The following is a 15,288-nucleotide window of genomic DNA, read 5'->3' as shown; positions in this document are numbered from 1 at the left end:
GGTAGTCTGGGCAACATCAGTGCATTTGGGTAAGGACAGGGCAAGGATGACCGCTTCATTAAGGCGGCAAACTGGGGATGAGCAGCTGGAGTGCTGGTCAGGTCCAGGGGAGTGGTAATTGCCCTGCGGCTTCCTGAGAACAGTGCAGTGTGCCCATCTCATCAGGCTGTCCTGTCTGCTTAATTTGCTTTAATTTCATGTTTCCCAGGAGACAGTCGATACTTATAATTACCATGGGAGTGGGGGGAAAACCATGGGAAAACCACTATCTTGCTAATATCCACAAGTATCCACTTGACTTCTGTGACCCTTTGGAATGGGTTTGCTTGATAAAGTATAATATTCCCCAGAACACTTGGCACTCGCCCAACAAACCAATGTTAAGCATTTCCTGAGAGTTAAGGACTTCTTGTTTTTTAAATCATCTTCCTAAGAAACACTGACACCTAACTATTCCTTTCAAATGGCTCCCAGCAGAAAAGCTTCCCCCAGACTGACAAATGCAGTGTGATTTCCTACAGTTGCAGCAGCCCCAGCCCCGCTTCTTTGACATTGATGCTGGCATGTACGCTCTGCATACAGTAAACTGGAAATCGTTTAAGTTGAATGTTTCACTTGGCACTATGTCGGAAGAACATTTTCAAGGCATTTTTCAAATGCTTGTTAAACAAATTCAGTGAAGCAGTCATGTTATGAGGTGTGGGTTGGGGAGCACCTTGAGTGGGGTACGTTAATGTTTCAAGGAGGGTACTGGGAATTGGGACTTCAGAGTTAAATTCTCAGCTTGTGGAAGTCACCGTTTTACTGTGTCTTGAGTTCTCCTAGTGGAGTCTGGGACTTATAAAATAATGTCATTTATTCAGAGAGTTTTCTAACAGAGTAATATCCCTTTATTAGGAGCTCTTAGGAAGAGCAGTGTGCTCTTTAAGAGGAATGTATAATGGCTAGAAGTATGTGCTTAGGAGATGGAGTCCTGGCCCGGAACAGGAATCACAAGAGTCTGACTAAAAGGTAACCATGTCTTTGGTATTGAAGGAATAATTGTCTTGATTCCCTTGACTCTAGGCCCGAAGTGAGGCTGTCAGAAATCTCCGAGCAAAGTCTCTTCAGGTTTACACTGAGGGTACTTATTGCCAGATAGAGTGTCTGTTCAGAAGGACTCAAAGCAGTTTCACATCTGCTATCTCAATTGGTTTCCTTACTGTGTGATGGAAGAAGGGGGAGATAATGGTTCCATTTCACAAATGTGGAGACGAAAGCACGGCATTCCTCCCCTCCCCCATGCTCTCCATTATCCTCCCAAGTTTGCGTGTTAGAGACTAGCAGAGAAACATTGAAAATGCCAGGTAGTTTATATGTGCTTTCGGTTTTTTTAAAGATCAAAGGAGGCCAGGAGCCTTTAAAAGGTTTCACAAGGTGGCCTACAGCAGTCCTTTTCCCATTTAGAGCAGTGGGGTATTACAAAAGAAGGGCTTTAATTGAGCAATCTAGTTTGGAAGAAAACCCACATTTTAATGGTCAGAGCAAGAGGGTGGGGGTAAGGGGGGATTTCAGACAAAGACACTATTTAAAAAGCCTAAAACCGTCTTCTCAGAGGCTTGAAATAATTTGTTGGGAAACTTCAGACCCTTTACTTTTTTCCTCCCCTCCCTAAATAAAAACCAGATTTGTTAAAAGGAAAAAAGATCCAGTATTGTTAATTGTATTTCAGAAAGTGCCAGAGAGGGAAATATCCCTGTAGTTTTAAACACTGTCCCAAGAGGGAAATGGGCAAATACCCTGCTCCACATAAACACTCTCTATGTACCATAAATAAACCTTTAAAGAATGAATTCCAGACAGTCTTGTTTAGTGCAGGATAAACTAAGAAAGGAAGGCCCATAGCCCAGGCACTAGCCTGTGATCTGAGGCCTGTGGCATGTGGACAGGTACTTCTTTCAATTCCATAAAGTTTCTGGAAGCCTTCTGCAGTTTTGTCTGGAGGAGGCAGGAATAGACAGTTTCCTATTTTTACTGGGAACTTATGAGCACAGATTGCTTTCTCCAGAATCCATTTTATGACAGGAAACCGTCTGCTACTTGAGTCAATAAGCATCAGCTTCGTATACTACTGTATTCGATTAGTCATTGGTTCCTGCAAGGAAAAGCCTGTTTGGCTTTCCCCTGCTCCTCTCTTCTCTGACTGACCAGCACCACCTGAAGGTGGCAGAATAATTCATACCAATGGGCTGTGTCTCGACTTCGAACGCGGGAGGCCCAGAGCAGCACATGACCAGGTAAAGATGATTTTTACTGAAGGGCCAGATTAATTCCTTGGTTCAAGACAAAGCACGGTAGCCATTCAGAAAGAGGATAGCGTCTCCGTGAGGCTTTTGACAACTTACTACAGGTTTCAAAGTCTTTGCTCCCATGTGTGGCTCCTCTTCTGCAGTATTTGGTTGCAATGAGGAAATTGGGGTAGAAAGCTTTTTGCCTTAAGCCTTTGTTTTTGTCTCATTTCCTCTTCTCTGAGAAGAAAGCAGCGCTCGGAGTTGTACCGCAGAACAATCTGCCAGACTGTTGTCAGTACCTCACTTCCCCGTCATGTTTGTCGTGTGGCTCTCAGCAAAGCAGCTCAACCTGCTGGGCCTCAGTTTCTCTGTCAGTGAAACGAAGAAAATAATGCCTGTTTACTTCATCGTCACTCCTCTCGTGAGTGATGATGGCGAGTGGGCGAGGCGCGCGGGAAAGAGTAGCAGAGGTCTTTCAGGAGAAGCAATGCAATCCTCCGTTCTGGTCTTCCTGCTTCCCCCTGAGAAACACTTACTGTTGTGAAAATGAGCACACTCGAGTCTAAGGTCTTCTCATAACTGGCTAGATGAGTTTAGGCCATCCACTTAACATTTCTTTAGTTTTATTTATTTTAAAAAATGAGAGTGTTAGACTTAATTAGCATGTCAAGCTGAATTAATTTGAGGATGTTCTTAATCTCTAAAATATTTTGTTCTGAAATTATTTAGTAGGAGGTTACTAGTGACTTTGCAAGGCACCGAATCCGTTGGCCTTTTTTCTGTCCTCATCTTCGTGGTGTCCTCTGCCGTCTCTGATGTTGCCGACCTCCCTGTTCTTGACGGCCTGTCCTTGCTGTTCTCTTCTTCCTCTTCTATTTGTTTCTTCTCTGTCTTTTCCACGGTTTTCTTTTACTCTGCTCCTCCTTCTCCTAACCCATATGTTCAAGGGCCATTTCTTTTCCTCTGTGAACTAAACTATCTGGTCATATCAGTTGTCCATTTTTAAATCATATTGTTGGTCTTTTATCTCCTCTGACTTTAGAAGCTCTTTATGTAAGTTTTGTCTTTGGTATAAATTGCAAGTATTTTTTCCTTCAGTTTTTCACTTGTCTTTTTATTTTGCTTTTGGTGTGTTTTTTTTTTAATCATGCAAAAGCTTTATATTTTTATGTTGTCAAATTTATCAATCTTTTGCCTTTTTGAATTTGAAATTTGTCACAAAAATAGTTTCCCCACTCTCTGGTTTTAGAAAGTTTCATCTGTGTTTTCTTCAATTATATGATTTCGTTTCAATTAAACATACTCTTGTTCCAAAAGAATTCAAGGCACCCTCTGAAAATACATGCTAAAAGATTAAAAAATAAGTGAGAAAATAAAATAGAAAGTCTTTTAAATTGCACATGAGATTTTAATATAAAGGCGTTTTAATTGGGAAATATATAGATGTTTGAATATTAGACTAGATAGCCATATGGAAAAGTATAAAATTACATTTATTATTCACACTCTACGTAAGGATAAATTCCAAGTGGATTAGAGATTCACTAACATTATTAGCATAAAAAAAGGGTTTTCACATCCAAAAAAGAAGAGTATTTGGCATGCTCTCTAAAATCCTTGTAATATCAATCACATTAAATAAAAATATAATTGGAAAATGGACCATATTCAAAGACTGTAAACTGGCTTATGGCAGACCTAAACCAGCTGAAAACTACGAGGAACGCTAGAAAGAGAACACTCAAACGTCTGTTTGAGGACAGTAGAAAGCCACCCAGGCAGTCAGGACTCGAGGGTCCAAGATTTATGAGAGGAAAGATACTCAATAAGGGGAGCCCAACATTTCCTCTGCTTTGATTCTTGAGACATTTCTAATTTGTAAGTGGTGTGGGGAGAAAGGCAGAGGAATCAAGTAGAGAACAGGCACCGAAAGGTAGAGAATTTGGCAAAGGTAGACTCGACTGCTGCTAAGAGAGCTAGTAAACTAGGGGCTGATATCCCACAGAGAAGGGACGGGCAGAAAAGAGATCCCAATAGTCTGAGCCGCTTTATTTCTTGAGGCAGGTGATAATTTCTAAGTCACCTAGTCTGAGAGAAGCCAAGCAAAAAGTGGCAGCCAAGAGATTGAAGAGCTAAAAAGACATTTTAGCATTTTTATGGTGCTATGGAGATGAAAAGTAGAGGAATGGAATTGGTTTTCACTTGAGATTGTTGAAGGACTACACCAGGCCATACAAAGACTGAAATGGACCAGGATTACAAAGACTGAGATCCAGCGTTGAGGAAGCCCAAACCCTGGGTGGGTGAAGCCCCTTTAACTGCCTGCCGGAAGCTAAAGACTCCTTTAAAGTCTCTGTAAACTTTCATACAAAATGTTGCAATCAATCACAAATTACCAGGCCTACCCAGAGATGGGACTGAGAGAAAAAAATAGACACTAGAAACAGACCCACAGATAAACCAGATACTGGCATTATCAGACACAGAATTTAAAATAAATGTAAATGTGTTCAAGAAGTGTACTAGAAAACTATATATTTTGAGAATAATCGAATAGTAAAGGAAAATTATATACCAGTATTTTTTCAGGACCATAGAAGAAAGAAATTTCAACAAAATTATTAGCAAATCAAATACAGCAATGTAGAAGAAAGAAAATATAACCAAATGGGTTTATTCCAGGAATGTGAGTTTAGTTTAACATTTTCAGATAAATCCTGTAATTCACCACATCAACAAAATGAAAGAAGAAAAAAATGTTATCTCAATAGTTGCACAAAAGCCTTTTGACAAAATTCAACATCTATTTATGATTCTTATAAAACAAAAAATAGAATGAAACTGCCTTAGACTGATAAAGTGTATCTGTAAAAAAGCTATAGCAAGCATCATACTCAATGGTGATATACTGAAAGCCCAGAAGGGTGCTCATTATCACCATTCTGTTCACCGTTATACTGGAGATCCTAGCCAGTGCAGTAGACTAGAAAGATTAAAAAAGAAATAAAATAAAGGGTAGAAGAACTGGACAGGAAAGTGAAAACTTTGTTATTTGCAGAGAACATGATTATGTACGTAGAAAGTCTAAAAGAATGTACAGATAAGTTATTAGAACGCATAAGGAAATTTAGCAAGGTCACTGTAGACAGTGTACAAAAGTCCGTTGTATTTCTATATGTCAGCAACAATTATAGAGAAAAGGAGAATTTGAAGGATGTCATTTATAATAGCATTAAGAGAACATCAGCTACAGTATCATTAATCTATTACCATGTAACAAATCACCCCATAACGTAGTGGTTTACAACAATCGTTTTATTGGATCACAACTCTACAGTTCAGCACTTTGGGCTAGACTTGGCTGGGTACTTCTGCTGGCGTCGCGTGTGGTGGTTCACTTGGCTGCAGTCGTGTGGCAGTCGGATGAGACGGAACGGTAGAAGATGACCTCACTGTTGTGTCGGGTGGTTGGTGTTGGCTCTCAACAGAACCTCCTTCTCCTTGGTCTCTCATAGTCAAGAGAGCTAGTCTCAGCTTCTTCCCGTGGTGGAAGCATCCAAAAGGGCAGGGCAGAGGCCCCAAGATCTCTTGAGGCCTAGGCTGAGAGGTTGTCCATTGCTACGTATGTGGCATTTTATTGGTTGGAGCAAATGACAAGGTTGGTGCAGATTCACGTGGAGGGGAAATAGACTCCACCAATGTAGACGATACAAAGAATTGCTGGCCGTTTGTATTCCACCACGGACAACCAAGGGTAAATCCAGCACAGCATGTGCAAGACCTCTACACAGAAAACAATCAAACTTTATCGAGAGAAATGGAAAAAGACCTAAATAGTTAAAGGGACATACCATGTTAATACAATGGAAGATTCAATATTGTGAAGTTTTCATTTCTCCTCAAAATGATCTATAGATTCAATGCAATCTTGATGAAAACTTCAACAATTTTTTATGGCAGATTGACAGGCTGATTTTAGAATTTATTTGGAAATGAAAAGTGCAAAGAGTAACCAAGGTAATCTTGAAGAAAAAGAACAAAGTTGGAGATCTTGCACTATTAGATTTCAAAAAATATTACAAAATTGACAGTAATTAAGACAGTGTAGTATTTGCAGGAGGCAGGACAAAATGAAACAGCAAAGAGAATCCAGAAACAGACACATAAATACGGCCGCTTGACATAACAAAGTTCACCCTCTACTCCAGTAGGGGAAAGGATGGTCTTTTCAATAAATATTGCTTAGTCCATTAGATAGTCATCTAGAAAGAAATGGATCTTGATCTCTGCATCATACCATATATAAAAGTTAAGTCCAGGTAGATTATGGATTTAAATGTGAAGAGCAAAACAATAAAAATTTCATAAGTAAACATATGGGAATATCTCTAGACCTTGGTGTAGATAATAAGTTCTTAACCAGGACTCAGAAAGCTCTTACCATAAAGGAAAAGACTGGTAAGTTGGATTTCGTCAAAACTAAAAAAGTCTGGTCATCAAAAAACACCAAAGAGTAATAAGAGAAGTCACAGAATGGGAGAAGATGGGGCCTGCTGGTGGCGCAGCGGTCAAGTTCACACGTTCCGCTTCTCGGTGGCCTAGGGTTTGCCAGTTCGGATCCTGGGTGCGGACATGGCACCGCTTGGCAAGCCATGCTGTGGTAGGCGTCCCACATATAAAGTAGAAGAAAATGGGCATGGATGTTAGCTCAGGGCCAGGCTTCCTCGGCAAAAAAGAGGTAGACTGGCAGTAGTTAGCTCAGGGCTAATCTTCCTCAAAAAAAGAAGAAAAAAGAATGGGAGAAGATATTTGCAATGCATCTGTTCAACAGAGGGCTCAACAGAGGGCTTGTAGACAGAATATGTAAGAAAAGCTCCTACAAAGCAATAAGGAAAAACAGACAACCCACTACAAAAATGAGCAAAAGTAGACACTTCACAAAAAAGGCTATCCACATGGCCAATGTGCATATTAAAAGGTGCTTAATCTCATTCGTCAGCAGGAAAATGGAAATTAAAACCACACTGACATACCCTTACACACCCATCAGAGTATTTGTTTTTTAAAAAGCTCTCCCAAGTGTTGATGAGGATGTACAATAACAGGAAATGTCACAGACTGCAGGAGAGAGCGTAAACCAGTTCCACTGCTTTGGAAAACGGTTTGGCAGTATATACCAAGGTTGAACGCGTACATTCTTTATGACCCAGCAGTTCCACTCCCAGGTATATATTCAAGAAAAATCCTTGCAAATGTGCCCTAAAAAACATGTTCAAGAATGTTCATAGCAACATTATTATAACAGCAAAAAAATTGAAGTAACACAACTGTTCATCAGCAGCAATGGTTAATAAATAAGTTGTGTTTTATTTGTACACGGGAATACTATGTAGCGATGAGAATTAATAAATTCCGGCCATGTGCAACGACCTAGTGGATCTCACAAACTTCGTGTTGATTATAAGAAGCCGTATACAACAAAGTACACAATGGTTATTTCATTTATGTGAAATTCACAACAGGAAATACTAATGCGTGGTGATCTACCTTAGGGGAAGAGGGCCTGGTGACTGGGGGTCTGCCCATGGGGAGGGGCTGCTTCCCAGATGGGATAATAATCTGCTTTCTGGTCTGGGTGGCGGTTACGTGGTCGCGTTCACTTTGGGGAAAATCATTGAACCGTGCATCTGATTAGGACACCTTTCTGCGTGTGTGGTATACTTCAGACAAAAAGTAAAACATGACAAAAGCATAGACATGAAACAGACCAGAAGGAATCATGCTATGAAGCTAATAGTGTTTATTTCTATGTGGTACGTGTTATTTTGGATGATATATATGTATTTTTCCCCTAATATTTTACTTTTGTAATTACAGGGAAAATCTTTGTTTATAGACATCAAAACCTTGACTCTCATTGGAAACTTGACATGACTCGGAGCTGTCATGGAATCCAGAATTACAGCCCCCGGAAGGCCATCATATGGCTAAAGTATGTCATTTTCTTTCTTGCCTAACTAGGCCCTGAAAAGTACCTTGGGATTTCCATTGATTCGGTTTGAAGACGCTGTGATTAATCTGGATCCGTTCACTCGGGTACATCCCTATGAGACCAAGGAGTTCATCATCAATGATATCCTCAAACATTTCCAGGAGGTGAGCTTTCGAGAAGCACTTAGTGGCTGGAGCATAGGCAGAATGTTTGTTTTTGTTGTTTGGAAAGTTTGGTTACTAAGACATTGCTGTTGAGAACCCAGTTCAACATTCCAGCCCTGCTTGCTGTGTTATGGGTCAGGCCACAGCCTGTGAAGCCCATGCACATCAGGAAAATCCTGAAACAGAGCCTTCGATTTATGAGCTGTTAGTCTTGTCCCTCAGAACTAGTCTCAGGGCCTTCCTCTTGGTTAGTCACAACTCTGGAGGGTTTAATTGATGCTTTAATGATGACACAAAATGCTGTGAACTTTTTATCTACCAGGCATGGGCCATTGTCAACAACCACACCAATGCTCTCGGAACCCATGAGATCCTGCCCTAGAGTTGAACTTAACATTCTTTTCATCATCTTGGACATTTTCCATTTTGTGTTTGTTATCCAGACTGCAAAGACCAAAATATAAAGTTAAGGCATCCTCTCCCATGGGTAGATCAGGATCATACCAGATTTGTTAGCTGTCAAAGTTAGCGTATATCCTCTTCTTGCTTCCTTTCTCCCTCCTCCCTCCCGTCTCCTTCCTTTCCTTCTTTTCTCCCTCTGTTGACTTTCCTCTTTGGTGCTGTTTGCACTGCACTGTACGGAGAGTGACCCAGCAGCTGTCGCTGGACCTGGACCAGGCAGCAGAGGGACACAGCGTGCAGGTTTGCTGATAGGTCTGGGCTTGCCCTGTTTGGCGCCACCTCCTCCACAGATTAGGAGGGAGCTAGGAGTCCGCCCCCTCCCTCACTTTCCTTTTAGCGTTCTCCCTGCTGCTGATTAATTCCCTAATTGTAGGAATGGTGGAAAGGAGAGTGTGATGTATATACTAATAAATAGCTGTAAAGAGTCTTTCCTATTTCGGAGCTGTTTTTATTCTTCTAAATGGCCTTAAAGAGTGTAAGAGTGTTCAAAGTGATGTCTGGGATGTGCGCACTGGGAGACGTTTAGGTGGAGCCCCCGAAAGGACGGGAGCTTGCAGTTGATGAGAATTAAAAGGTCATTGTTCTTAGTGATGGGACTGGAGGACAAGGCTGATTTCTCAGCTTTTGCTTGGGACTTTCTCCACAGATGTAAACCAGTGCTGATTTTCTCTCTCTCCCCACTCCATTTGACAGGAACTCCTCAGCCAGGCAGCTCGGATCCTAGGATCAGTGGACTTTCTTGGCAATCCCATGGGCCTTTTAAATGATGTTTCTGAAGGGGTTACTGGACTGATAAAGTATGGAAATGTCGGGGGCCTTATCAGAAATGTTACACATGGAGTATCAAACTCTGCTGCCAAGGTAAGGAAATAGGGGTGAAATTCCATTGTAATGAACCTCCTGAGTCCTCTGCATGACTGTAATTTCTTTTATGGGTAATAGGTTGTGAGAAGTTACATCCATGGCCTTTTCCTCACTGCCTACATGCCCTTCCTTTCCCTCCTCCGGTAACCTGGCACCCAGTCCATTTGAGCGAACCTCTGAAATACCTTCTTCCTTCTCTCCACGACCACTGCCTTTGTCCGGGCTGTGGTTGTCTCTTCCCTGGGCCACTGCAATAGCCACCTGGCCCCTGGTTTCATTGCCTCTTTCACAATGTCACTGAAATGAACTCGCTTTCTAGAACGTGGATTTTGATTGTGCTGGCCTCCTGCCCAAAATCCGCTGGTTACTCCCCACACCTTACAGGCTAGTCTGAGCTGAAATAGGCCTCCAGGGTGACGCAGCCCTTCAAGTCATCTGAATCCAGCCGTGGAAGGACAGCAGTGTGATTCTGCTGTGCTTGCTGTCTGGTTGGCCTCTTTTTCATTGGCCTCTTGTTTGGTGGACATTTTGTTATTCCACAGTTTATTTTTTGGCAGGAGCTGCTTTTATGTGTGAAGCTGGAGAAGGTGAAGGTAGTTGAAGGAGTGTTGCTGTTTGGCAACATGCGTACAGTAGGCCTCTAAGGAGCTCTGCTTTCCTCCCCTTCCTGGCAACTCTACAAACTTGTCTTCTAGAGACTGACCTTTTCATGGATGGGACCGGGTTTGAGAAAGCACCTGTGCTCTCTGTCTCTGCTTATTTACTGCAGAGCTTTGGTTGTAGTGAAATCGTAGGTGCACTTGTGCCCTAGGCCATTAGGCTGTAAAAAGAGATATTCGTGGTGCCACGTAGGAATTTATCATGAAGAGAAGGTAAGAAAGTAGAGTGGGATAACATGTCTATATTGTGTGGCGTTCTTTTTTTTTTTTTTTTAAAGATTTTGTTTTTTTCCTTTTTCTCCCCAAAGCCCCCCGGTACATAGTTGTATATTCTTCATTGTGGGTCCTTCTAGTTGTGGCATGTGGGACGCTGCCTCAGCATGGTTTGATGTGCAGTGCCATGTCCACGCCCAGGATTCGAACCAACGAAACACTGGGCCACCTGCAGCGGAGCGCGCGAACTTAACCACTTGGCCACGGGGCCAGCCCCTTGTGTGGCATTCTTGATAATAATGTATAGAAGCTGGAAATTTATTCCTGTTTTCCATAGATGATAGTTATCTAGTCAGATCAGTTTTTTCAATATTGGAGTTATGTTAAACCAGACCAAAAGTGTACTGTTTGGCCTGTGGTTCAGAAGAGGCAACACTTACTTGTAGAGAAAGGGTGAGAGGCAGGAGCTGGAGAGCTTTATAAATCACGCTAGGAACAGACTCAGGTTCTGAGTCTGAATGAGCGCGCACGTTTATGCCTCGGCTCGTTTCTCATGCTGCCCTGGGACTTCACCCCTGACCGCAACATAAAGCATCACTGTGGCGGCACAGATTCCTCTGTGTTCTCCTAGCCGCTAAGCTTGATGTGAACAGATTCACTTAAATATTTAGTTGTAAATGCCTAGTTAAAGATTTTATTTAATTTTATTAAATTCTAATTAACATAGGAAAGTCTCCTTGGTTTTATCGTTCGTTTCTTTGTACTCCTGGACTTTGCTTTAATTTGAAAAAAATGCACTTCTGGTTTATTGAGAGGCTTTCCTCAACCTGGAATTGAAATGCTCCTATTTTGGAGGCTTAGTGTGAGAATGAAATGAGAGATGACATTGTGAAAACTTTGAAAAATACGTACTGAATAAGAGAAATGGGTCTTTACTTTGTTACATTTGCGATGATGTAAACTGTTCAGACTTTAGCCACCAAGAAACCATTCTGCCTTAAAATGAAAGCCAGTGTGTAACGGTCTGCAGAGGAGGAGGGTCTCAGGCACGGAGCGTGGCAGATTCAGACTCCACCTGGGCCACGCTGGCTGTCAGGAACACTCTAGCTAACCTTCTGGCTGAGAAGGAAGAAGTTGTGGACTCACCTATGAGCTCTCCACGGGGGGCCTGGTGTGGGTTTCTCTGGAGTTTCCCTGCAACATCCTGGGGAAAAGGATCAGCCCTTTCTTTGTTCTTCCTCGTTTATGGGTGTCTCATTTGTTTCCTGGTTCTTTTGTTTCCCCTGGAAAACTGCTTGAGAGTCATCATGAGAATATAATTTAAGCAGAAAGAAAGCACAGAATACTCCTTGCCCTCACCCTCCCCCAAAATCCATGTGAAGGCCTGGGTGGCAGCGATTATGCATTTTATTGGATGTCATGCTTTATGTTGTTGTTGGATTTGCATAAGGGTATTGCTTTCCAGGACTGAGCCTCTCAGATGGAACCCTGCTCCCCATTGTGATTGGGGTCCTTCTTCATGTATTTCTCTTGCCTTTAGTAAGCTAATCCGTATTGGCCTCACAGGGTGCTACTCAGAGGAATTGCTTTGTAATTTATTTTCATACCAACAACCCTAGATGTGTTACAAAAATTAGTCCATATATCTCTAAAATGAGAAAGCAAAGGACATTAAAGTTACCCCTTCATATAGGAAATGGTAGCTCCAAAAGCAGGTCTGTTGACTAGATACCTATTCAGGTCATCTGTGATTTCTGCATGTATGTTGTTTGGCTAAAGATCTGCATTTTCTTGTAGTTTTGTGGGTTGAAATCAGACCTTTAATGTTGCTTTGGGGGAATGTTTTGTTTGCTCTTCTGTGTACACAAAAGGAGTTTAAGGAAGTGCACATGACCACAGTAATCAACAGTTGGCCTGTGGGAAGTGTTCCTTTGCAGAGTGCCTGAGTGCCAGTGATTAAAGAAAGGGGTAAGAGAAGGCAGAAGTGCACCTCGCATCGCCAGCCAGCCAGCCCCACTTGACTGCAAAGACCAGAGGCTTTAACTGTGGCTCAGCAGGCTTTGAGTGAAGTGGAAAAGCTCCATAAAACTCTGGAAATTGATTATAAATATTACATACATGTGCATTTTTCTGGAGGAAGGATCTAAAGTTTTTATTGGACTCAGAGAGGTCCATCCTTCCCGAAAGAACGTAAACCATTGTTGTGGACATAGGGTTGTGCTTTGAGGGGAGGTAGGGGCCGGCAGTCAGGATACCTGGGTGCTAATTCCATGCCTACCTTTAAGTAATCCTTTTCTCTGTTAATCTTGAGGGTTTGTTTTTTTTAACCTATGAAAAGGTAATTCCCCCTGTCCTGTGGACCTGAGGAGCAAAAGAGATGAAGTATGTGAAAACCCAGTGAGACGCTAAAAGGGAATTCATTCTGTCACATAAGAAGGTAATAGACCTGCAGGTCTTGGTTAGGTCCGTGTATAGATGTTGTGAATTATTCACAGCAAATATATATATATACACACACATACACACACACACACACACACACACACACACATACATATATATATTTTTTTGTTTGTTTGTTTGTTTGTTTTTGACCAAGATTAGTCCTGAGCTAACATCCACCGCCAATCCTCCTCTTTTTGCTAAGGAAGATTGGCCCTGAGCTAACATCTGTGTCAATCTTCCTCTGCTTTATATGTAGGATGCCTGCCACAGCATGGCTTGATAAGTGGTTCGTAGGTCTGCACCTGGGATCCAAACTGGCGAACCCTGGGCCGCCCAAGCAGAGTGTGTGAGCTTTACTGTTGTGCCACTGGGCTGACCCCTCACAGCAGATTTTTTTTTTTTTTTTTAAAGATTTTATTTTTTCCTTTTTCTCCCCAAAGCCCCCCCGGTACATAGTTGTATATTCTTCGTTGTGGGTCCTTCTAGTTGTGGTATGTGGGACGCTGCCTCAGCGTGGTTTGATGAGCAGTGTCATGTCCGCGCCCAGGATTCGAACCAACGAAACACTGGGCCGCCTGCAGCGGAGCGCGCGAACTTAACCACTCGGCCACGGGGCCAGCCCCTCACAGCAGATTTTTTATTTCAAGTTTATCATATCCACTTCTGGACTTTCTCCTTAAATTTTTAACTGTTATTTAATTTATTTAATATTATCTGCAAGGAACTATAACTAGGAAGCAACCTATGCCTTTATCCCTTTATTTCTGGCAGTCTTTCTTGTCATCCCCCAACTCCAAAAATCAGCTTATGGGTTCCAAATGTGAAATGATATGATTTAGGGCTGAACTGCCAAGCTGTGGGCATCTATCCCACGACTCCCTTGCCTGGATCTTGGCAAAATGACTCAGACCCTTTGAACAGAACCTCAAAGATCTGATCCCATTCCTAGGCCGTGGCAAAACTATTGATCCTGGAATCCTTTCTAGGAATATGATTTATTTTTAAAGAGCACAGAATTTCAAATTCTAGAATCATGTCAGAAGAACAGGTTTCTCTCTGCAGCATGAAATGCAAAAAGCATACTTTTTCCCAGTTGAGTGTCTCGTGAATATCTGCAGTGCCCTCCAACCTCTCTCAAAGCCAGAGAATTGGAGAGACGCCCCTTGAACTAATTCCCTCTCTTATATAGACTCTAGTTTCCCTTCTATCTGTGGTTATTGTGTAATATTTTTATATACTTACAGGAAAATTACATAGTTATTCTCAAAGAGCTAAAACTTCTTTTCAAACTAAGACAATCTCAGATGTTAACAACAGAGCAAATGATCCCGTTCTCCTCTCTGCCCCTGTAGGAACTCAGTGCTTGCTCTGTGCAGCTGCCACCTGGCCTTCCTAAGGACGTAGCCAACAGCATGCTTAATCTCTTCCAGCGAAGGAGGGGAGCCTTTGATCATCACTGGTGGAGCCTCTGCGCGCTCTGTCCTGTTTTCCCTCCCTCTCTGTGTCTTTACCGAGACAGTGTAGGGTGCTCTTGATCCTGGGTGCCTTTTTGATCCCAGGTGTGTTTTGACTCTGTGTTTATGAATACAAATATTTTAATAATTTTTACTGTTTTTAACTGAAATTATTTTAATCAAAGTCAGTTGTTCATGGAAATTAGAATTCATGGTTCATTATTCACTATATGCAGTTGTATGGTACGTTTCGTTTTTTCTCTTTTGCTTTATGGCATTTATTTCTATGAAGCCCTCAAATTTCCCAGCTCAAATCTTGTAGATCTAATTTTTTGTCAGGGAGACGTGAGTTTTCTGTTGGTTTTTAGTCAATACATTTTATTCTATGTAGTTTTAGCCATTGTTTTATTTTATTTTTTTTAAAGATTGGCACCTGAGCTAACATCTGTTGCCAATCATCTTTTTTTCCTTCTTCTCCCCGAAGCTCCCCAGTACCTAGTTTTACGTCCCAGTTGTAGGTCCTTCTAGTTCTGCTGTGGGGGACTCCACCTCAGCATGGTTTGATGAGCAGTGCCATATCCACGCCTGGGGTCCCAACTGGCGAAACCCTGGGCCACTCGAGCGGAGTGCACAAACTTAACCAGTCGGCCACAGGGCCGGCCCATTTTATTGTTTTAAATCAGCTTTGTTTGTTATGAATTGGATAAAGAGCTAATAGTTTTATACTGTTTCTTGCTACAAATGGCTTTAGTAGGAAAAGGCATA

General features: G+C 42.0%; 1 protein-coding gene across 8 annotated transcripts in view; it reads left to right on the top strand.

Moving 5' to 3' along the window:
* VPS13D (vacuolar protein sorting 13 homolog D) overlaps window positions 1-15,288 on the top strand; it is a 253,122-nt gene that overhangs the window by 149,135 nt on the left and 88,699 nt on the right. For 6 of the 8 annotated variants that reach the window (XM_046660125.1, XM_046660127.1, XM_046660126.1 and 3 more), the window contains 2 exons: window positions 8,292-8,426; window positions 9,582-9,749. In XM_046660125.1, coding sequence (XP_046516081.1) covers window positions 8,292-8,426; window positions 9,582-9,749 — 303 coding nt within the window. Of the gene's footprint in view, window positions 1-8,291; window positions 8,427-9,581; window positions 9,750-12,962; window positions 13,062-15,288 lie in introns of all 8 variants that reach the window. The other 2 variants (XR_006888444.1, XR_006888443.1) reach the window with 1 other exon arrangement.

The sequence above is a fragment of the Equus quagga genome, chromosome 5 (assembly GCF_021613505.1).
Source record: "Equus quagga isolate Etosha38 chromosome 5, UCLA_HA_Equagga_1.0, whole genome shotgun sequence".
Taxonomy (NCBI): domain Eukaryota; kingdom Metazoa; phylum Chordata; class Mammalia; order Perissodactyla; family Equidae; genus Equus; species Equus quagga.
Note: the sequence above shows the minus strand (reverse complement) of the source record. Positions and strands in the feature narration are given on the sequence as shown.